The 22,833-nt window shown below is 54.4% G+C and overlaps 6 protein-coding genes and 1 non-coding gene across 7 annotated transcripts; 4 read left to right on the top strand and 3 right to left on the bottom strand.

Moving 5' to 3' along the window:
- Window positions 1-362: 362 nt before the first annotated feature.
- Window positions 363-2,295, top strand: J4E90_008553 (uncharacterized protein; the record flags this gene model as incomplete). Its single annotated transcript, XM_051438076.1, has 2 exons — window positions 363-1,420; window positions 1,776-2,295. 2 exons carry the CDS (start codon window positions 363-365, stop codon window positions 2,293-2,295), a joined length of 1,578 nt encoding a protein of 525 aa, XP_051288075.1.
- A 3,414-nt stretch (window positions 2,296-5,709) lies between these two features.
- J4E90_008552 (uncharacterized protein) lies at window positions 5,710-6,638 on the top strand (the record flags this gene model as incomplete). Its single annotated transcript, XM_051438075.1, has 2 exons — window positions 5,710-6,238; window positions 6,289-6,638. 2 exons carry the CDS (start codon window positions 5,710-5,712, stop codon window positions 6,636-6,638), a joined length of 879 nt encoding a protein of 292 aa, XP_051288074.1.
- A 692-nt stretch (window positions 6,639-7,330) lies between these two features.
- On the top strand, window positions 7,331-10,475 carry J4E90_008551 (uncharacterized protein; the record flags this gene model as incomplete). Its single annotated transcript, XM_051438074.1, has 2 exons — window positions 7,331-9,229; window positions 9,279-10,475. 2 exons carry the CDS (start codon window positions 7,331-7,333, stop codon window positions 10,473-10,475), a joined length of 3,096 nt encoding a protein of 1,031 aa, XP_051288073.1.
- A 1,066-nt stretch (window positions 10,476-11,541) lies between these two features.
- Window positions 11,542-13,178, top strand: J4E90_008550 (uncharacterized protein; the record flags this gene model as incomplete). Its single annotated transcript, XM_051438073.1, has 3 exons — window positions 11,542-11,569; window positions 11,626-12,969; window positions 13,027-13,178. The coding sequence occupies 3 exons, from the start codon at window positions 11,542-11,544 to the stop codon at window positions 13,176-13,178; spliced, it is 1,524 nt and encodes a 507-aa protein (XP_051288072.1).
- A 4,948-nt stretch (window positions 13,179-18,126) lies between these two features.
- J4E90_008549 lies at window positions 18,127-18,198 on the bottom strand. Its single transcript has one exon. It is a non-coding gene; the product is annotated as a tRNA-Arg (tRNA).
- A 440-nt stretch (window positions 18,199-18,638) lies between these two features.
- J4E90_008548 (uncharacterized protein) lies at window positions 18,639-20,168 on the bottom strand (the record flags this gene model as incomplete). The annotated part of the gene is made up of 1 exon (XM_051438072.1): window positions 18,639-20,168. The coding sequence occupies one exon, from the start codon at window positions 20,166-20,168 to the stop codon at window positions 18,639-18,641; it is 1,530 nt and encodes a 509-aa protein (XP_051288071.1).
- Window positions 20,169-20,792: 624 nt separating this feature from the next.
- On the bottom strand, window positions 20,793-22,493 carry J4E90_008547 (uncharacterized protein; the record flags this gene model as incomplete). Its single annotated transcript, XM_051438071.1, has 3 exons — window positions 20,793-21,451; window positions 21,502-22,265; window positions 22,327-22,493. The coding sequence occupies 3 exons, from the start codon at window positions 22,491-22,493 to the stop codon at window positions 20,793-20,795; spliced, it is 1,590 nt and encodes a 529-aa protein (XP_051288070.1).
- Window positions 22,494-22,833: the final 340 nt, after the last annotated feature.

Here is a 22,833-nt window from a genome sequence, read left to right as displayed (position 1 = left end):
TCGGGTCGCCAACGCACCCCCAGCATACCTACCTCACTGTGAAGCGGACTCTTTCTTGCTGAGCTCTACGGAGCATGCTTCCTCTGGTCTGCTACCGGACAGACGCTCTATCTGGCAGCATGTGGGTGAGATGGTTCCCATGCCCAGTACGGCCCGTCGTCGCGACTTCCTCCAACGCACCGCCCCGCAAATTTGCGCCTGCGCAGCTTCCTCTAACAGAAAGACCTGGCGCACAATCAATTTGAAAATGCGGGGCCACAGCATATCGAGCGTGTTTTCGCTGCGCTTTCGCTGCTCTTCTGCTTTTCCCTTCCGCGTTGTCCTTGTCCAGTCCTGTCATTATCTAGTCCATTCAGCCCAGCATGACTCCTCCCTACCAGAGTCGACGAGAGCGCCTTGAGATTGAGGTGATGAACCGGCTGCTACGAGAGCCAAATTGGCAGCCCTTCCTGAGAGAGGAGGTAAATGCCGCCAACAAGTTCAGAGCTACGCGGGCCTACAAGACACACCGAGAAGCATACGACAACAAGAACAGCACACCCGCTGCCTCTACGTCCAAGCCTGGTGAGACTCCGCCAGCTAAGCATCAAGCTGGTGACGGAAAGAAACTCCCCGCTGCACCGAAGACACCGCCTGCTGCCTCTACGCCTAAGCCATGTTACACTCTCCCAGCTGAGCATGGAACCGGCGACGGAAAGGAACCACTAGCATCCAAGACACCGCCCATCTCAACCGCAGCGCCCATCTCAACTGCAGCCAACATCTCGCCTGCAGCGCCTATCTTACCCGCAGCGCCTATATCAACCGCAGCCAACATGTTAACCGCAGCTAATATCTCAACCGCAGCGCCTATGCCAACCGCAGCGACTATCTTAACCGCAGCGCCTATGCCAACCGCAGCCAACATGCCAACCGCAGCGACCACCGCACCTACTGTAACACCTGGCACGCAGATCCAGCATGACTGCTCTCCTCCTCCGAACAACGATGACCACGAAGAATATGGCGTCGCCATCCCGTTCAGTCAGAGTAGCGCGCAGCCCCCAGAGCCAGAGTCTCGGAAACGGGTGAAGCTGACTGTCGACTTGTCGCAGCCACCAAGCCAGTCGGACATTAAGGCAATGCAGATTACCAAGGCAACAGATTTGGATCGCGCATCGGATTACATCCTGAAGCTGACCCTCCGAATGGATACGTGTCCACGGGCGGGGATGCTCCGTGACGTCGTTCACATGGCGGTGCAGCAATATCAAGAGTCCGACGGTGCCATACCGCTGCGTCTTCTTCCGCTCGGACCGTGGCCAATCAGCCTCGCCTCTATGATCGAGGTGTGCCAAGCCAAGATGTGGCTGTCCGGCACGACTATCGACTTCGTTGTCGAGAGATGTGGCAGTTCACGGGGGTACTCACCGGAGGTCGTGTATGTCGCTACAAGCCGTCCAGTGTACATGGCAACCATCGGCAAGTCATGATCCAACCCCGAGATACGCCCCGACATCGCGTCACTTGTTCCGCAATCAGTCTTCATCCTCCCTGAGCTCGACGCCGCAGCGTCCATCGTCTTCACTTGGAATCTGACGAACAGCCATTGGGTAGTGGTGCAGGCCCTATGCATGGAATTTGGGGCGGGGGCTCATGCGCGTGTACGACACAGGACGTAGATACCGATCTACGTCTATGTTCGAGCAGGAGCTCCGGCAATTCCTCGCGCTGGTGGCGCTCTCTCACCCCACGTCCAGATTAGCGAATGTCGATTGAAACACGGTCGCCGTTAGATACGAGGAAACAGTGCAGCAAGAGGCAGCTGACTGCGGGGTCTTCGCAGCGTGGAACGTGAGGACATTACTTCACAGTGACCAGCCCGCGAAGTCGGCCTCCGACGCCTTGAGCCTTGGTATGGCACTCCCACGGGAGCTCTTCACCGAAGCACACAGCACTATCAGCAGCCGTGATCCCCCTTACTGCTCGAGCCAGGCTGCGCTCGATGCGCACATCGAGCATCTATCTGGCGACATGCGCAACCCGACTGGCATTAGCCCGAATAGCAACCACCACAACGATGACAAGAGCAAGGACCCTGACGACAACGACTATGACAGTGACAGCAGCGACGGCTACGCTGAGCGGATATCTCACTCTCCTAAGATTCGACATCATCTTACGCAGCATGACCTCGACGAGCAGGACATCATTGTCCGTAGCGAAGCCGTCGCCATTCTCGAACACAAGACGCAGAACCTTCCGTATCAATCCGTACCAGATTTCAGTGGTCGCAAACACGAAGCTCTCATGTGACGTTTTGCCAGGCGCTACCTTGCTACGATCCGCAATGCAGCCTTCCAAGTAATGCGTTATAAGCTTGGCACTATGCTGCGCAATAGGAAAACGCTGAGCAAGAGGACGATGAAATTCCCCCGTGCGAACGTTCGCCATCCCGGTTCATTTGTTAATGGGAAATTCATCAAGGCCAATACGCGCATTATCCCTACATGCATCGAAGCGTACGCCCTCGAAGGCAGCACTACCATCCGTGCCACCGCGGCTCGTGCTATCTTTGGCACAGATCTCCATGTTTGCGCTTCACCGCCTGACCCGACACGCACGTACGATGTGGTACTTCCGTGCTTCCGTCGCTCGGGCAGGCCATGGGACGGTATCAGCTCCGATACCGAAGTCCTCCACAACGAATCCGAAGACGTCAATGTACGCCTACAAGCGATGTATGATCAATGGGAACAAGTCTTCAACAACTACCCAAGACCCCACGACAAGATTGACACACAAAGAGCGCTAGCAATGCAAAGCTTTAGGCCGGTTTGGATCCCACTGGTATTAGGGTACATCACATCGACATTCCCAGTTCTCAATTCAGCTGGACATTCAGCGCGAGTGGCAAGCGTTTACGACACAATGCGAAGGGTCATTGACCATGTTCAGGCTCTGGCGGGTCGGCGCATCCGTGTCTTATTCCTCTTTCCAGGCGTGGACGGACTGACAACCAACAATGAGTCCTGGCAATACCTAGTCGACCGCTTTCCAGAAGTTTTGTTCTCTTTAACCGCTATCGTGTCCCCGCAACTCGGAGTGCTCTACCCATCGGTATTTACCAAGATCGAGCGATATGCTTGGACGCACATTGACGTCGAGGAACTCTACTCTCCTCACAGCGAGATGCTTCGCGGGTTCGACACTGCTACACTATTCCTTCAGTCTCCAAAGCCCACTCGCTTTGTCTCTTGGCTTACTGCTCTTCACGAATCTTCGTCTACTTCAACGTCTTCGCTCAGCGAATAGCCTCTCTCAGTGATGTAGATTGTAGTATATATATTCCTTCTTAGTTCCACTACATACCGTTTCTCTACTTCTTAAGACTACCTGGTAGAATATGCCGCACGCCTTAGACAAGGAAAAAGCTGAATAGGCCTGGGGGCTACATCAACACAAAAACACTCAAAGTAGGTGATTGACCGTTGATGTAGGCTCTAGGGTATTTAGACTTTTCTTAGGTTGACATGCATATGTGATGAATACACAGGCGCCTTTTTAGCTTATACTAAACAGGTCTGCAGACTACATTAGGACAAAATTATGCAAGGTGAGTGACTTGACATCAATGTAGGCTCCAGGGTGTTCAGGATTTTCATAGCCTGACGTGATTTCGCGGTTTGCCACCGAGGAGAGGGACTATACCTACTCCCAGCACTACCGGTTTCGTTATTTCAGATCTACCGATCAAAATCGGATTTGTTGCAACCTATCTCGCATAAGATAAAACTCGGACAGGCCTGCAGCCTACATTAAGGTAAGAACATCCAAAGCAGGCGACCTGATGGCAACGTGGGCTCCAGAGTGTTCGGGTTTTTCCTGTCTGCCCCCAATTTGGCCCGCCTCGTTCGATGTATTGTCCCGATGATATGAAGACGTCCATCAAACACGCACACTGGACTGTCCATGATCTAGGTGGAGATGTAAAGTAAAAATGCAAAGGGACTGTCTCCATTGTATTTTTCCATACCGATACGAAACCAAAATTTGGTTTGTCTCCGCGGATCGCACTTGAGCGGATAGCAAGCAATAGACTGGGCCTCATACTTGCACAGATAGCAAGAGGACGAGGAGAGCCGAGAGCCGTTCGAAAGATAGATACAGCTACAACAAGACCTACTAAGCAGCGCGTAAGTTGAGACATCAATACTCGAGCGCAGAGTGGAGAAGATAGGTGAGAATCGATCTTCCCAATGGTTGTGTATTGCATGATGGGACCAATGACAAAAAGGGTATAGCGTAGTCGATGATAGCCCAGAATGTGGGGGGCAGCGTGTCACATGCCACACCTTTGTCTCTGTTTGAGGCCATGTGAATGCGTAGGAGGTGTCGGCTGAGCCTAGGTGGTCTAGAGGGGTGTCATCCGTACGCTGGTATCGTAGTGAGGCTGGCGGGGGTGCTGTGGGCGTGGTGGCGAAGAGGGACTGGGGGCAACGAAGTACCTGTCGCTGTGGCTAAGGACATGTTGGTGCGAAAGTAGCGAAAGCCTACAGTGCATGGGAAACACCAACTACTCGCGTCGACAGGACTGATGATAACGTAGTGGTTGCGATGGCGGGCTGGGAGTGGGGAAACTTGCATGGCGTGTCGCGGTACGCTGATTGGCTGAGCGGGTGGGCTGGCTCAGTCGTGCCTTCCTTTCCTAAATAGCGCTCCTGCCATGTGACCATCTCTGCTCCTTCCTCGTGATTCAACTCGGAAGTTGGTCGTTCGATCCTGCCTGAAGAAGCCCAAAGTCTGCAATATCAAGAAAGGTAAGAAACCTTTTGTTCTCTTTTCTTTCGCACACTTTGAGAAGTGTGCATCCAGCCTGTCAAGCGTCGCCGGCCGAACAAGTTGCTACGCCTTCGTCCGTCACCTGATTTCGCGCGCATCCACATCCATTTGGAACATCGTCGCAGTACCATCGGTAAGTGACCATGGCTCTTTTCGCGACCGCCGGAAAGCCCTGCATAGACATGCCACCCTGTGCTCCTGCACGGGCTGTCGTTTGAGAAGCGCACCTGGCGTCATGGTGGCCTCGAGCGCGCCTGCCCGCTCGCTTTCCGCGGTGTTGTCGGTCGGCATCCCGCACTCGATGGACGCGCATCCACCACGACACACGACGCCATTGTGCGCTTCCTACCGCTCGCACGATACGACGGCGTTCTTTTGAGTCGTGACAGTTGCGTCTCACAACAACGGCCAAATGGAAGCGCCCAATCCTTCTGCTTGCTGGCGCTGTGTCGCACCACCTTGACCTACTCACCTGCTCGCGCCCGTGCTAATGTTTGTCGAACGCAGGCCTCTATTGCGCTCCCCAAGCGCACGATTGCTACATCAAGTCGTCTTCGGCTTGTGCGTGAACCGGTGGGCACAGTGCCGCTGCTCCCCCGCCCCGGTGCGTTGCGCCTGCGACTCACGCTTCGAGCGCGTCTGTTCTGCCACTTTCACCAGCCTTCCCACACGTCACCCGCCTAACTCACTCACTCACGGCTACCTCCTGGTCGCCCAAAGGAGCACTGTGTCCTAGCCAGACTTCAGCGCCCTCACTCACCATTGGTCCTGTACATCCCAGACCTCGCCGTCTCAGCAACCAGGCGCAGAACCTCGACGTCGATCCTAGCGTCCCACGCGGATTCCAGCTGCTTCTACTCACCCCTTCCAGATACCCCACCAGACACTATGGCTGACACCGCCGGATACCCTACCGACGGCAAGCTGGATGCCCACAACGTCCACACCAACAAACGGAAGCGCGACACGCGCGACCAAGGCCTGAACCGACCTGCTCCCCATTCCGCCAACAACGACCTCACCGACCAAGCCACTGCCTCATTTCTCGCCGCGCACAACGCCGCCGACGACGACATGCAGCAACAGTTCGACGTACACCACAACGGTGGGACCAACACCGCGAGTGTCGGCGACACTGCCGCCGCCGCGCTTGCCTATCACCAGATGACGGTCCCCCAGGCGACAGAACTCCAGTTCCAGCCACAGAACTCAGGCGACGGCTCCTTCAGCATGGGAGACCACGGCCAACAACAAACGGGCATGCAAGACTTTAGTCTCGAGGCTTTGAAGGCAGCTACACAGACGGGTCGTCCCGGTCAAACAGCACCCAGCGACTCGCCACCGCAAAGCTCTGCGCACAAACCTCAAGTCGGCACAGATGAGTGGCACAAGGTCCGGAGGGATAATCACAAAGAAGGTAGACGTCCGTGCGAGTCCTCCTAGATACAGTTACTAACAGCTGCATAGTTGAACGCCGCCGCCGCGAGACCATCAACGAGGGAATCAACGAACTAGCCAAGATCGTCCCCGGCTGCGAGAAGAACAAGGGCTCCATCCTGCAACGGGCTGTCCAGTTCATTACTCAACTGAAGGAGAACGAGCAACAAAACATCGAAAAGTGGACGCTTGAGAAGCTACTCACCGAGCAAGCTATCACCGAGCTCAGCGCTAGTTGCGACAAATTCAAGGCCGAATGCCAACGGGCGTGGGACGAGTGCAATATCTACAAGCGCACATGCGAAGCTAACGGCATCATACCCGACGAGATCAAAGAGCGCCAGGAGAACGGCGAACAGACGGGAGCTAATCCCATGTAGAACTGGGAAGAAGCCTCGTTTTTCGACTATCTTATCGATACGATAGCAACCTTGCCTTGATAGCCATGTTCGGAAGACACATATCTGTACTTCTTTTCTCGGCCTGTCGGTCTACTGTTTATTCCCCGCACTGGCAGTGCGGCAGATTATGTTATGTTCGGCGTACAGTTGTGGAGATGACGCTCGCTCTTTAGGGACGGGTTTTTCTTATTCGTTTGCATCTGGTGGCAGCGATCGCGGTGCGCCTGGGTTGGCCTCTCCCATACAGACAACCGGGGCTTCTCTTACGTCTTCTGAGGGCTAGCGACACATTTTACAGCAAGGAGGCGTTCTGCAATCGTACATGAATTTCGGTACTCAATACCCATCGCTAGTTGTGTTATGAGTAATATGAGATGTGTTGTTGGGATGACTTGCAACATATGGGCATTAGAAACAAGTGAATGTTTAGCAGGATTCGCGCTAATCGGAGCCCTGCTTATCCATCCGTTAGCGGTCGGCGCATCCCACCTGCCGTGCATGCACAGCGCACCTCACCTTCTTGAACCGTGAAGACACTTGCCTCGCCGCTCTACCAAACTGATCCGTCTGAGAACCATGATCTGCACGTGAAAGGAGTCCCAGACATGGTGGGCGTAGCACGCTTCCACCGACCTGACAACCCCACACCCACATAATTCACGCGACCGACCATGGCCGACAGCGACGTGCCCGGAGAGCCACTCGTGCCTCCCATACTGGATGCAGCTGAGCTGATCGGGAATTCGAGCGCTGATTTCCCTGTCATTGAGGCGGAGCCCGAGGAAGAGCTCAATCTGCCCCTCGATACCGCCGAGCAGCAGCGCATACTGCTGCAACAGGACCAGGACCAGCCCCAAGCAGGGCCTCCCCTCACGCTGCCAGCCCGCCCCGGCCTGCAACGAGGCAATTCAGTTCCTACGCCCGCGCCGAACCTGCCCCCGCCCGCACCGCCTGTACCGCCGCCCGACACGCCACAGAACGATTCGCTTTCGCTCGCACAACTGCAGAACCTCGTGAGGGGCATACCCAAGGTCGAGCCCGCCCCGTACGCTTTCACATACGATGACGCATCATGTTTCGAGGAGGAGCTGGAGGAGTGGTTCTCGTATGCCGTCGAGGAGCAGGCAATGCTGCTCAAGACCCAGGCGTCCTATGCATTGGAGTGGAGCGCATTTCATGGCCTAAACGACGTGTCCAATGGCGAGGACGGCTTGGACTGGGCCTCGGCGACGACGACACAACACGACGACTTCGTGCGACATCTATTGGGGGGACTCAAGGAAGTCGACCCTGTCTTGAGGTTGAAGAAACTGGAAGCATTGGTCTATGTCCTCCTTGGGTGCTGGCATGAGACTGCAGGGCTGCCTGACCCAGCTGCGGGTGAGGCAACAGAGTCTAGCACGACTTCAGCGCGCAACTCTGCATATATCAAGTCAGGTCGGCAGGCCTCGCTCATTAAGCGCAATGTGCACCTACTCGCCGAGAGTAATGGCGTACAGACCATCGTGGACGCACTCAGCTCGTCGCTCCTGCGAGCATGCGGCGCGGATGTCACACCTGATGCTCAACGCGATTCGAAAGAGGCAGAACGACGCGAAATTTGGTGTACCATGACTGCAGTCTATGTCTTGTTGGAAGTCGCACGTGATGAGGAAAAGACGCAGGATAGCCGTACCCTCAGAAGCGCCATCCTCGACTTAGAGAAGCCAGGTCTTCTTATGCTATTCGTGGATCTTATCGCGAAACTACGGTGGGACGAGTCGATCAATCTACCGCTTAGCAAGATCTCACTGCTACTCTGGAAGGCCATGTTGGTGACTTTCGGCGGTCTTGCAGAAGTTGCCAAGGTCAAAGAGACCTTCCGGGACACCAGCCTCGAGTCAGAGGATTCCAAGGGTCAGCCACTCATCACCGCGTCCCCTCTTGATTATCACCTCTTCAGACAAGAGATAAGCTCCAAGTATCCTGCGTACAATCCACCGCTTCCCGTGTTCCCCCTTGAGCCAGAGAACAACTCCATCTTGCCGCCACTAAAGAACCACCCCAACAAGGTCGCTGGCAACCATGTATTCGGCTCTGGGTTAGGCGACAAAAATGGGAACAGCACATCCATCCTGCATCAACCGGTTCATATCGCAACTCCGGCACCCTCACCTCCTCCTTCGCCTGCAGGCCCCGGTGGCAAAGGTGGAAAGAAGCAGAACTACCAGACAAACCAACTGTTCCCGTTCTTGTATCCGCCACTCGACGAGTCTAGTAACAAGTTGGGTGGAAAGGGCTCGACCGACCTACAGGACCTTCTGGTGGGACGCAAGTGGGAGGGCTCAGATATTCCTGCTTCTATCTTGGAAGCCGCGGAACTGTTCGCTAAACGCATGAAGGCCACGCGTGCCATGAAGCAGCTGTGGGAGGAACGTGTCGCATTTATGAAGTACGAGCGCGGTTGGACAGGCCCTGACGAGAACCCCGATATCGAGGAGCTGTCACTCGAACCGAGTGGGAAAGCTCAGTCAAAAGAACTCACACCCGGCAGCAATGAGGAGCGCTTGCACTTGGTCGAGGAATTCTACGTGAGTGGGCCAAAACTCAATGAGGATACACCAGCTGACCGTACACTAGCGCATCGCACTGCCTAATCTACAGTCACTAATAATTGTTCTGATTAAAGCCATCCTTGCGCACGTCACGGCACTTGTGACACAGTCCAGTGGCGCGAACGGGCTCCAGAGCGGTTTCCAATTTCAGGATAACCAGAACGGCACGACAGCCGGACGGCCTGACATGAGCGGCATGAACGGACATGGTAGCACCGTGGCGACGAATGAGGAGCTTGACGCGATGCGCACACAAGAAGTCCTGGATAAAGCAGTCACCGGCACTCTTATATTGATCCTCAAATGGTTCAAAGTCTCCCACATCCTCAAATTCGAGTATATCACGCAGCTACTCGTTGACTCAAGCTACGTTCCGTTGATCTTGAAGCTACTACAATTACAAGAGGTCGAGAAGATTGTAAACTTCAAGAGTGAGCAGGAAGAGTTAAACTTCTTCAGCTTTTGCCGGACACATTCCAGGAACGCCTCTGAAGAGGACCGCGTTGGAGGAAACGAAGGAGAAGCGCATGACGGCGAATCTGACGAAGACGACGCCGTCCCACCCCCAATCCGTCTGTCCAGAGAAGACTCGAACGAATCAGGTGTTGAGCCAGCCCTACCACCTGCCCAGTTACAACCTCCAGAGGTAGACGAGCTCGGCTTTCCAACAAACGAGCTGCCTAAAGAGCCAATCACCAATTTCTCATGGCGCGCGTTCTTCACGTCAATCAACTACCTGCGGATCATGCAGAAGATCTGCAAGAACAAAGCACATCGCAACCTCATGCTTGTTTCGTACAAGTCTTCGCAATTCCTTCGCAAGAGCCTGAAGGTACCACAGCCGGAACTACGCCTGTACACACTCAAGCTATTCAAGAATCAAGTTCCGTACTGCGGTCGCAAGTGGCGACAATCGAACATGCGCGTCATCACTGCAGTCTATTTGCACTGTCGACCTGAGCTCCGAGACGACTGGTTGGCAGGAAGTGACGTGGATGCCGAGGTCGACGAAAGTGTTCCGCTCGAGCAGGCTTTACGATCACTTACACACTGGCACAACCTCAAGCGATACCCTGAAAGCCTAGGTGCCAAACCTGGCGTTCTTGAGGAGGAACAAGACTTCTTCCGTAACGAGCTCGAGAAGATGGACTGGGGTGAAGAGGCTGCGAATGAGGGCGAGCTAGAGCATGGCTGGCCGGATCTTCCGGTTGAGGGTTGGTGAACATCTTCCCCCCTCGCTCCTGAACATTCCATCGTCTAGCATCTTGGTCCATTTGATATCCAGTCTGGATGTCATATTAATAGTTGGCGCAGATGATTCCCAACGCGGACGGTTTCTCCAGCGACCCAAGTATCAACTACATCGGCGCAGAGAAGCAGTGCGAAGTGGAAGGCAGGCAAGACCAACACTTTCGCGTTCCATCTCAGAATCGGCTCCCAAAACATGGCCTAGCCCATCAGTGTTCAGAAGGTCAAAGCGTGCCTCTCGGTGGGATATTCACAGCGAGTTAGAAGACCTAGTCATAGCATCGACACGTGCTGATAGCGATGACGACAATGACGAACATGCAAGGGATAACGAATTCGATGAGTCGAGGAAGGATAGAGTCAAGTTTCATTTAAATCATTTGAACGACGGCTGGCAGAGGAAAGGAACTCGAGAGCTGCAACGTGAGAGGAGAGCGAAAAGCGAAGGCACCGCATCTAGTCCAGAGGCTGTTTAATGACGAGGCATGCGACAGACGATGCTGCATCTTTTTTCGCAAGCCGCGGATCTGGCCAGGTATACTCATAGAATACAAAAGCACTCAGGAAACAATCGCATTAAATACCGCATGGTTCGCATAAGTGCTGAGCACTAGGACTTAATGCAGTGATGTGGATGATTGATGTTCAAATGCCGCGACAATTGAGGCTAATATCGCCATTGTGTAGCTGTACTGAAGAGAGAGTGCAGCAGTGCACCGCGTTGGAGCTAGCACAGCATCAGGTCAGACAGTCTGGAAAGCAAATGACCGCCAATTAGCCATCAGCGTATCCGGCTTACCTGGGGTAGCTTTGCAAAAGAAGAAATGCGGCCCGTCTTGCCTGACTCGGGATGGCACTACCCCGAGCTCCCCACAGGTTGGGGTTGGCTAAAAGACGTCGGCGTCTGCTCTGTCGTCGGAACAATTGAACTCATTCGTTCTCCAATCTTCATCACTTTTCTTGTAGGGTTCTGTTTTGCGTCTTCTGCGTGTGTGCTTGTAAATATTCCATATTGTACCACTACTTGAACGCACGGCACCATGTCAAAGGTTTTCGACTATGGCGAGGGTCAGTTACCGCTTCCGCATTCCGATCGAACCTTCATCGCTGACACTCCCAATCAGTCGCGCAGCACAACACAGCGGAAAGCTGCTGGGTAATTCTTTACGGCAACGTTTACGATGTAACGCGCTTCATCCCCGAGCACCCTGGCGGCTCCAAAGTCATCCTCCAACTCGCCGGCACCGACGCAACCGAAGAATACGATCCCATCCACCCGCCGGGCATCCTCGAAGAGAACCTCGAAGCTTCGGATAAGCTCGGCACCATCAACACAGACACCCTCCCGAAAGAGGAGAAGACACCAGAAGAGACGGGCGAGGCGCAGGATGAAGGTCCGGTGGATCTGGACAGCCTGCTGAACCTCGATGAGATTGAAGAGGTGGCAACGAAGCAGATACCATACAAGGCCTGGGCATACTACTTCTCTGCGAGTGACGACCTGCAGAGCAAGTCCTTCAACAACAGCGTATACCGAAGCATACTGCTGCGGCCACGCGTCTTCGTCGACTGCACCCGCTGCGACACATCGACGTCCTTCATCGGCAACAATGTCAAACTCCCCATCTACGTCTCGCCCGCCGCCATGGCGCGCCTCGCCAACGCCGACGGCGAATGGGGCATCGCGCAAGCCTGCTCGCAATACGGCGCCATGCAAATCATCTCACAAAACGCGTCCATGACGCCCGAACAAATCGTCGCAGACGCCACCCCTGGCCAGGTCTTCGGCTGGCAACTCTACGTCCAGAACGAGCGCCAGAAGAGCGAAGCCATCCTCGCCCGCATGAACAAACTGGATTGTATAAAATTTATCTGCCTCACGCTCGACGCGCCCGTTCCCGGTAAACGCGAACACGACGAGCGCAGCAAGAACGTCGGCTCCAACCTCCCCGTCCGTGCCTCGGTCCAGGAATCACAATCGCTGTCTAAGACTAGCACGAGCGCAGTTACACCCACACAAGCCAGCGAAGATGAGAAACCAAAGCCGAAGTCAATGGGTATGGGTCAGTCGTTATTCTGGGGCACAGCCGCAGATTTGACGTGGCGCTCTACTTTGCCCTGGCTAGCGAAACACACGGACAAACCCATTGTACTCAAGGGCATTCAAACGCACGAAGATGCTTACCTGGCTTCTCTACACGCACCCCATGTCAAAGCTATCATCCTGTCAAATCACGGCGGCAGGGCTCTCGACACCGCGCCCCCGGCTGTGCACACACTTCTCGAGATACGAAAGTACTGTCCTGAAGTATTCGATCGCATCGAGGTATGGGTAGACGGCGGCATCAAGCGCGGGACAGATGTAGTCAAGGCACTCTGTCTCGGTGCCAAAGGTGTGGGCGTGGGACGGGCGGCGTTGTTTGGATTGGGTGCGGGTGGTAAGGAGGGTGTTGCGAGGGTTCTTGAGAGTAAGTCTTCGTTGCTTAACCCACTTCTACAATGTTGGTGCTAATGGTGAAAAACAGTTCTGAAAGCGGAAACGGAGACGTGCATGCGTTTACTGGGTGTGGAAAAGGTGGAGCAATTGGGCATGCAGTATATCAACACGAGAGCTGTTGAACGGGATATCTGGGATGGACCGGGTATGGAGAGGACGGCTGTGAAGGCTAAGTTGTAGAGAAGAATCTATTCTCGTTGGAAGCCGTTGAGTATCCGGACAAACTTGCAGAAAGTTTAAGAAATGAGGAACTCTTGTGAGCGTCGCTATGTCAGACTTAAACATGCCTGATCCTACTTGTTCTCGGATCCTAGAGAGGTGGTTTTACCTTTCGTTGAGTCTTGGTTTCACGCCTCGCGTCCGAAATTGCGGCATGTTACCAGCCTTAGGCCGCGAGTCCATTGTGGCCTGACTACTCGCATGTTCACCAGAGCCCGATCAGACTATGTTTTGAGAGGAACATGGTGTTCTGTAGAAGGTTTGACGGTAGACTGTTTCACGTGCTACTTGGCGTCCTTATTCCCACGCAAACGGGAATGTTGCTTTACAGCACCACGTCTTACAAGTAGAGAAACTGAGCAGGTGCGCTTCCGTCTGGAGCATGACGGACCTAAGGTCGATGGGGCTCTCAAGCGAGGTAGACTTGTAGGATGAAGCTGTCCGTATTTCCTTTGTATGGGGATGGCACAATTGACCAGACTTTTTGTGGCACAGCATGGCAAGGTGGACTAGACTCGGGGCCATACTTCCGTTGAGACATGACCCGGTCGGGACCCTCACAAGCCCGGCTTGCAATACTTAAGCTTTGCGCATCAGGCCATCTCGCTGCTTGCTCTGGGAACCTCGAGTTTGGCTTCGGTCCGCTGTCTCAACGTGTTACTTGGCTGGGCGTTCGTCTCGGAAACGCTAGGGTTACGCTACGAAGAGGAGTACACGGCATCTGAACCTACTTTGCTGGTGATGTCTTGGGGATACCAAGGATATTAGTGCTGTTTTCTAGACCAGTCGGATATCAGTGTAGCATTTGGTGAAATGGTCTAGAACAATGTCGGAGTGATAGTCGGGTCTTCCGAGAGGGGATAGTAATGGAATTCTTCAAGTCTGTGTTCTTTTACCATAGTAAAACGGACCTGAGACATAGTATCACTTTTCTTTGGTGGACATGCAGTCGACCCGTTGAATGGCTTAATGCCAGTCTACGACTTCCCCATCACACGTTTCACTGGTGAATGTGATCGAGTAGTGATAGCATGAGGCCGTCGTTCTTACTCAGAACCTACCTGTGCATGCTTTAGAGCGAGGGTTTTCCTAGTGCGAGCGTACACACGTCTGAAGGCATCCAGCGTTGTGCCTGAAAGGTGGAGTTACGTGGTTACATAGGAAAACCAAGCCACCCCTGTTCCTTGCCGATGTATCAAACGGCGCCACCAACCAAAATTCAGCCTTACCCACCATGTTGGTTCGTACTAACGCTCCTGCAGCCTGCCACGTGTGTGCCTTCTGCATCAGGCATGTACCCTCTATCCTCCACCAAGGGTTGTTCTTCACCAATGCTTCAACAACGTGCCCGTAGCTTCGCCCGCTCCGTGCCGGATACAGCGTCTCCTTTGACTGGTACCGCGCCCTGTACTGCTGGCATCGCGGAAAGGCCATTGGGGCGTCTAATGACGTTGCTTGTCCATAGTGACACCTGACGCTGCGCGCAATCTTGAGAGGAACGCGCTAGAAGCGTGGCTGATTGCTGATTGATGCAGACGCCTAGGATGATGCAGTCTGACGTCCTCGTCGACGTTGCAAGCCCAATCAGGATATGCATCTATGGTTTCGGGGATTCTTACAGCTGGCTCGGTTGCGGCACGATCCTAACGCCGCATTCACTATGAAGACATAGGCCGGCTGTGGCGGCAGTAGGTCCCATGCTATAGCTGTTTGCATGCGACAGGAGCACAAGGAGGCCAAGAGAGATTGGCCCACGGGAGCTGTTTGGAAGGGGAAGAGCATTCCGTGCATCAGAGCAGGCAGGGGCTTTGAGGTATTCCATCGCCCTCCGGTGATGCACCTTGACATCATCCTCTCCAGAGGCATGGTAAATAGTGCAAGTGGACCCGAATGGCCTGCCGCCCTGTTCTCGTGATGCTACTCCCACTGGAGGACCCTGAAAAGCTATCGTGAGGAGCTTGGACAGCTGTTGGATGCAAAGCGACGGGGGCTGAGCTTGCGAGCTTGCTTCACTATTCGCGGCCGCGGTGAGATTGCGATGATGAGGTACGGGTGCGCGCGCGGGGCCCAAATGGGGGAAATTATATAAAGCGACCCTGACACTTATCGGGCCCGTGGACTACTGTGTGTTTCGAAACATCTCTACTGTCTTGCTCATCTTGATGACCGTGGTACTGCCTTCCTAAATCAAGATCAACGGACTATTTCACCGCGACTGCGCCCCTTCTCTCCGTTACGATCGTCTAAATACGGGGTCCCGTCCAAGATATCTTGCCCTTCTCAGAAAGCAACTCGACTTCATCTCTCCCTCTCTCTGCTTCTCTCAGCTGCGCCTCATCTACCCCGGCTACCACTTCCGCCCGCTCGATCCGGCCAACTACGCACCATGAAGGACTGCCCGACGTGCAAAGGCAATGGAACCACAAAGTGCGACGCCTGCAACGGCAAGGGCTGCCCATCGTGCAAGCGGTCCGGCAGCAACAAGTGCAGCGTGTGTGAAGGCACCGGCGCGATACATGCAGAACATTGAGCTGGTCCTGTAAACGAGCTGGAACTCCGAGGTGCGTACCTGCTCAAACCGTCGCGCACGGCAGCCAGCACAGCCACAGGCCCCCTCCCTTACACAGCGCATCATTCACTCCCATGTCTGAGCGCTAGCCGATTGCTTCCGAGACACGACCGAGCATCGACTGACATATCGCAGATCATCCTCGTCTTACCCATTCATTTCATTTCCCTTTGTCCCATTAGCGTTTTGCACACAGTCATTATCGTCGCGCGGGCGCAGAAAACGATCAAGTTGGTCACCGTGTGGGGGGTTGCGAAGAGCGAGATACGCAGAGGCGGCAGGATTGCGGCACTGGAAAAGGCACGTCAGCCAACACGTGCATGAGATTATACCCAAGGAGGCAATTTCCGACTGTTCCGGAGTTTCAAAGTTTAAGGCGTTGACGGTCTGTCACTTTTTTCATTGGCCGAACTTAATTGTGATTGCGAAAGAGCTGGATTTTACGGGTTTGAGGGTATCGCGAGGACGGGGGGTTGGGTTGATGACGTTTGTCGTTGTCGGCTCGCTTTGGCTCGGGCTACCAGTAGTGCTGCAGCTGCCGTTTCGCCGGCGCGGTAACGCGAGCTCCTGAGCACTCGTCGCTTAGATAGCAATCACAAACTACTTCCCGCTCTGAACGCAGGCCGTCGTTGTGCACCCGTATACATTATGCGAGCCTTGCACATGCGGATGTGCAGTCTGGTCTTGCCGATTGCATGAGCAGCAACCTGTTCGGTGACTACCGCAGGCACGGTGAGTGACAGGAATGACAGGAGCGACGCTTTCTAGCGCCTCTTTCGCGAAAAGAGGTAATTATCTTGAATCTCATTTTCTGTCTAACTCAGACAGGCTCGCCAGCGATACTAGATACCAGTCGTAGAACGTATCTTCGCAGGCTGAATCTGAGCAGCTTTGACACTTCCCTCCTTCAAACTCACCCGGCGTGGAACATGTCTCAGCGACCAACTTGAGCATTCTCGCGGACACTGGCTGGAAGGTTCATCGCTACCTGACTGCAAGATGTCACTGAATGCGGCATTTGTTACAAAGCCTTCGGCCAGGACCAACGCGTCTTAACTCGTATTCCTGGACCAATCGCCTCAAACCACGTCTCCAAAGTCTCGTACCTGAGTACATGGCCGGGCATGCATGACGAAGACGCGAACCATTGTGCTCTAGGCTCATGATCGTTTAATGCGTATCTTTGGCACAGAGACCTTACCTACAGTGAGTAGTAACCGGCATGAAACAAGTCACCTTTGGTGTCACCCTCACGGAATAGGCTTTCGGCAACCTTCGTGGCGCAGCCTCTAATGTCAAGGAATACCTGCTGGTCTTTAGACAAAGAGGAAGGGACATATAGGCGGGGTTCCGCAAGCTACATGATTAGGGAGACAGTACCTGTACCGCTGCATTGATACTTGTCACTATGTTACTACGCTACACAGAATGAGGCTACTATTGCGCGGCTCATAAAGGCCTTCCAGCTTATTGTAGCATTGACAGTGTATCAGTAAGCTTCAGGAGGCACGTCACTGAGCGTTCGAAATGTGTGCCGCATGTGTGTAGAAAGTGCGCCATCAATCGAGCGCCTTCTACCAGTGTTGATATTGGCATCCTGCGACCCTTTCTGTTCAATGTATCCTGCCCCCATTGTATCCTCTACCCGATTACTTTCATCGAATAGGGTGTGCTTTCCTCAAGACCTCGTACCGCGATCAAGAAGTGAAGTGTTTACAGAAATCAAATGTTGTGATAAGAAGGTGGGCAGTAGATGAAGAATACTGTATAAGCACACTGCCGTAGAAACCTGACTGCTCAAGTGCTGGCTTATTTGCCGGTGGCCCTGAGGCCGTCATCCTTTAAGCCTTCATTCGGGTATCGAGAGAACTGAGTGGTTAGCCAGGAATATTCAAATCACGTTATCTTCATTTCACATGACAGCGGCTTCAAAAGTGCTGTAGATTCAGGCAAAGTCTTGAAGGTCGAGCCTAATCGTAATTAAGCGTTCCTAAAGGTTGGGCTGGTGTGTGGCAGAGTTTGTTCGTCTGTCGCTTCAACTTAAGTGCAGAGTGACAAAAAGGTTCAGCCCCTTAGTCTCTCACACATTTATTGAACTTCATTCGAAGAGAAGCTGAATACCATAGAAACTTCAAGTACGAAGGTCATTGCGATAGGCCTTGTTTAGGGAGACAGAATCTAGATGTTTGGGTAGATTGCTTGATGTTCCTGGATACTCGTGGAGCCAACCCCACTTTCAGTCCCCGCCACCACGCAAAAATTCAGCGCCAATGCGGCCGATGCCACACTTCGTTCTCTTGGATGAGAATGGGATGTTTGGACGTCCACGGGAGCAAAAAGCGACCGATGTGGGACTCGAACCCACAGCCTCAGCCTTAGGAGGGCTGCGCGCTACCATTGCGCCAACCGGCCAGATGTTGCTTGATGGTAAATTTCTCTTTAACAAAAAGATAACATTATTGTCAAAACGGGAGGTGCGCTCCTGAGACCCCTCTCGCAGAGCAAAAGCTCCTTCGGTCATGTGCCGGCCAAGTTCGGCTCTCTACACTATTTCATTGTTCTTCAGGTTTATCGGTACTCTGCTTTTGGCTCTGGGTTACGATGGATAGAACCTCACGAGGCAGCTGGGCTGGTACATTCGAATTCATGCTGATGAATACTATGGATATCTCTTTTGTATGTAAGCCTCCCCTTTCTTACTATACACCCGCTCCATCACAAAATGCTCGCTGATCTTACAAGAACCCACGCGCTAAAAACCAGAGTATCATAAAACATGGCCAGAACGTAGATGCGTAACCCGTCAACGAATATCAATCAACCACCCCAGTGCACGACATGTCAAAGTCGTTCTAGGCGCTTTCAGCCCTTCCACTGCCACCGCCTTCCCGACTCGTCCTTCTCTTCGGGGTTGGTCGTATGTCTGCTCTTCCCTCCGTGGCAGCCTCATACCCGCCGTCTTCTTCCATTTCACTCATGCTTGAGGCGTTGCTAAGCATACTCGCCCTCTTACTCTGCCAAGGTAGATTGCCTTCATTAGGCGTACTGGGTCGAGAGCTGACGGCAGGTCTTTGCGGTGGCTGGCGTGCCGACTGCGCGTTGCCCTGTGTAATGGTTGTGCTGGAGCGGAGAGAAGACTTGCGACTTGTAGTTGTGCTATTCGACGCGTTGCTCCACCGGCGCTCATGGCTTTCCATTGGGCGGAGGCGACCGTCCATGTCTACGTCTGGTGTGGGCGTCGTGCTACGGGACGAACTTCTCGAATGCGATCCGTCTCTTCCTCTGGCGGCTTGCAAGGTGCTCAGTCGCCGTTTCCGCGAGCCAGTGTGAGAGAGACTGTGGCTGTGACCGTGGTGGTGTCCGCTCTTTTCTACGTCTGCACTCCGTCCACTGATACCGCGAGCGCGCTTCCATCCCCGCCAGCCGGTCCACCAAAGCCAGCCTCCTTCTTCTCTTGCAATCTCGCGTTGTCTGGCCCGGACGCGCTTCCGCAGCTCAGCTCGTCGCTCGTTTTCGGTGGCCCAGTATTCGTTCCTGTAAACCTCCCACTCTTGTCGGAAGTCGGGCGTGAAAGGCTTCGGGAGCAGGAGCAGCTTGATGTAGTCGCCTCCAGGCGCAATGTCTTCTTCGGCGTATTCCTTGCCGTCTTCCGTTATGCGATGGCGGGGTCGGCCGCCGTCCAAGGCGTGCTTGTTTTCCTGCGCAATGTTGATGAAGTGGTATGAACTGCCGCCCTGCTCGCCTCCCCATAGCCCGCCGGAAAATGGCACGATGAAGTGTCCCCATTCCACCAGCTCCCTCCACCATGGCCCTCTAATGACCACAATCTTAGCGTTCATACCCCTCAGGCCTCGGTTCGCGACTCCAATCCAGCGTCGTGGCCATCGTACTCCTCTTTCCCATTGACCAGTCGCCCAGAAGAGCAGAGCGGTGACGACGCCTGTGATGAAGCCCACCTTCTGCAGCATGTCAACGAGCCAGTATTGCGATCCGCCAATGCCCTTGCCATCCTCTCGCGGGCGCAGCCACAGCAGGTAGAAGCAGAAGCCGATCCATACGGCGAGCAGTGTGAGGACGAAGGTGTTCTGCCGCCGACGGGCGCGGAGGGTGAGGTACTGGCTGCGGAGGCTGGCCTCGAGGATGAGCAGGTTGAGGTAGATCTGGGGCGGCGACGAGGGCAGGAGCGACGTCGGGTCGCTGAGGACGGGCGGCCGCGGCGTCTTGATGGTGGGCAGGCGGCCGTTGGCATCGTGGGGCGGGTCGGCGAGGATGGACGCTGAATAGGGCGGCGGGTCTCGCTCGACGCTCTCGGCCACCCTGTGCAAGCTCGTGCTCGGCGCCGGCGCGCCTTTGACAATCTGGTCGAGTGTTTGCGGCGCCATCACGCCTCTGTCTGGGGATGCCGTGCGCGTGTCGGTAGAAATGACATGTGAATGCGACGAGGTGCGAGTGTTGCTATGGGATCTTGTCCTCGGGTCGTATCCTTCTCTCTACCACCACCAAACGGTTGCGTGCACGTGAAAGAGAATGCGCACCGCGTACGAGGGGCCCGCGTGCCTATATCAGATGCTGTGCATCCGGCGCGAAGTCGGTCTGGCACTCCGATGATGCACCCGCTCGCTTAGCTGGGGCGGTGAAGACATGGATTGCTGGCATACCTGTTTACCCCACAATGCTAGCATGCGATAGGAAGGCCGTGCTGGCTATCCTTCACGGAAATGGGTGACACGTCTTGCGCCCTGCAGTAGTGAGCGATGTGTACGGAACGGGGCGGGGGTGAAGTATGCAGGGGCTCATGTGAGATCGTCTTGCGGAACTGAGGGGTACCATTCACCGATACAAGGTAAGACACTGGTTGTGGTGGGTTGAGAATTTGCATGAGTTGAAGCAAGCCTGCGGTTAAAGAGGCTCTATACTAAATAGGGTGGTAGATCCAATGTGTTCGCAATCGAACGCTATACGTGAACAAAACGCCCAAAAATGCTATCCGTCTAATGCGTCGACATCTATGCGCGCCTCTTTGCCTGTTCTCTCTGTCGAACTTCATTCATTTCTTCCAACATGACGCGGTTGAACTGCTCCCATCCATCCAAGTACACATGGTGGCCAGCCTTGTTGATGATGACGACTTTGCCTACACCATGATCATTCTTCTCGTCTGCAGATGCCTTCACTAGTATCCGCTCCCGCTCCTGCTTCATCTTCTCTGCGGCAGCAAACCCACCAGCGACGTCCATCCAGTCATTTTCACCGTACATGAAGACGACTGGAAAACTCGTCTCGCGCTGTGCGGTAGGATTGGCGGCGGTGTCACCGTCCACTGTGGGCTTGTCATGCGCTTGTAGGTATTGTCGACCAACGCCTTGAATTCTTCGAATCATCGGACTTCGGGCGAATGCACCGGGAGCAAGCAGGTACGACAGCGCATACTCAGAACTACCCCGTTGGCGAAACAGAGCATAGCTGTAGTCATGCAGAGCTTGAGCCTCCTCTTCCGGAAGTTGTGAGAAGCGGCGTGACGTCCAGCCTGATACTAGACGCGGGCCGAGGGGTCCCGACCAACGTACAAAGGTAAAGGGCGAGACCATGTTGGCCTCCCAGAGAGAATAAAGCCACCAGGGCAATCGTCTTTTCGGTGGCTGTTTGGGCTCTTTCGCAGTGCCCTCTGTCAAAGAGTCAGTCAGATTTCACAGATCTGTCCAAGACGGTACGTACCATTCTTGCTTCGCTGATTCATGAAGTTGTTGTTATCCGCTGTCGATGGCTGTACGCCGTTCCGGTTCGTGTCGGCCGCATCCTGAGTGAACTCGTTCGCCATAGTCGAATCTTGCGGATCAGGCATCTCCTCATCAACCGCGTACGGGTCTTCAGGGATACCGACCGGAGACGCAAGTATCAACTTGTTAAGATGACCCGGATACTTCAGTGCATAGGCAACAGCTAGATATCCTCCTAAGCTGTGTCCCAGCAACGTGAAGCGATCTAACCCCCTCTTTATCCGCCACTCCTCGAGCGCATCTACAAACCAGGACTCGGTCTCTGCGATCTTTCCCTCCTTGTCCTTGGCATGGATCTTGAAGGCCGGTCGACTGCTCCGGCCCATGCCGAGCAGGTCCAGCGCAAAGACTTTCCAGCCTTCAGCGCGGGATAACGACTCGAAGTTGCGGTAGAAAAAGCCCAATCCGGCACCGTAGCCATGCAACATGACCAGGTTGTTCTCCACGTCCTCGCCCAATCGCTCCACGGAGAATTCGTTCAGCGCGCGGTCCCTGCCACTCAATTCCACCATTTGTGAGTTCCATCTCCGTGGTCCGTATGGGTCGTCGGTGGCATTCGTTGTGGTGTGGTCTTCGGGGTGCTTCGGTGGCGCATCGAGGTCTGTTGTGGATGGGACGGCCGAGGCAGGAGCGGTGCCCGTTTGGGTATGTGTGGGTGGACTCTGGAGATGTGGGATGTAAGAGAGGACGCGGTGCTCTGTTCTAAGATTCGCATGCGCAGTTAGTACACGTCTGACATGCAATTCATACAGTCACCACTTACGCCATGGGGGATAGGCCTGCCCACCACTGGTCAAATCCCGCTTTTGCTGACAGAGGAAACCATTTAGAAAACCTCCCCTGCGCCTCTCCCTGCTCTTTCGCGCGTTGGCTCGCCAGCATAGCCTGCTGACCTCCCTGCCTCCCCTCTTCGCTGTCTTGCCCGGCCATGGTCGAATTCCCTTTGTTGTCAATTCTGATGGGCGTGCTCAGGCTCAGACTGATGTAGCTCGCGCCGCCGAATCCCGCGCTCTTGTGTATGACGCTGCGGGCGCTGGGTCTGGCTAGGTAACTTCGTAGCATTCGCAGGCGCGCTGAAAGTAACAATGCTTGTGATGACAGAGAAAGAGAACGCGAAAAGTAGACCGAGGGTGGAATGGTGGCGGTATTTGCGGCGTGTCGCAGAGCACCCTTGGGGCGCTGCCTGCGACGGATTTGTTTTGGTACGATATCTTGACGTAGCCTCTGGACGATTTACGGTGGCGGAAACGCGATGGCGACGCGGAGATAA

The sequence above is a fragment of the Alternaria incomplexa genome, assembly GCF_024043165.1.
Source record: "Alternaria incomplexa strain BMP 0042 chromosome Unknown scaffold_13, whole genome shotgun sequence".
Lineage (NCBI taxonomy): Eukaryota > Fungi > Ascomycota > Dothideomycetes > Pleosporales > Pleosporaceae > Alternaria > Alternaria incomplexa.
Note: the sequence above shows the minus strand (reverse complement) of the source record. Positions and strands in the feature narration are given on the sequence as shown.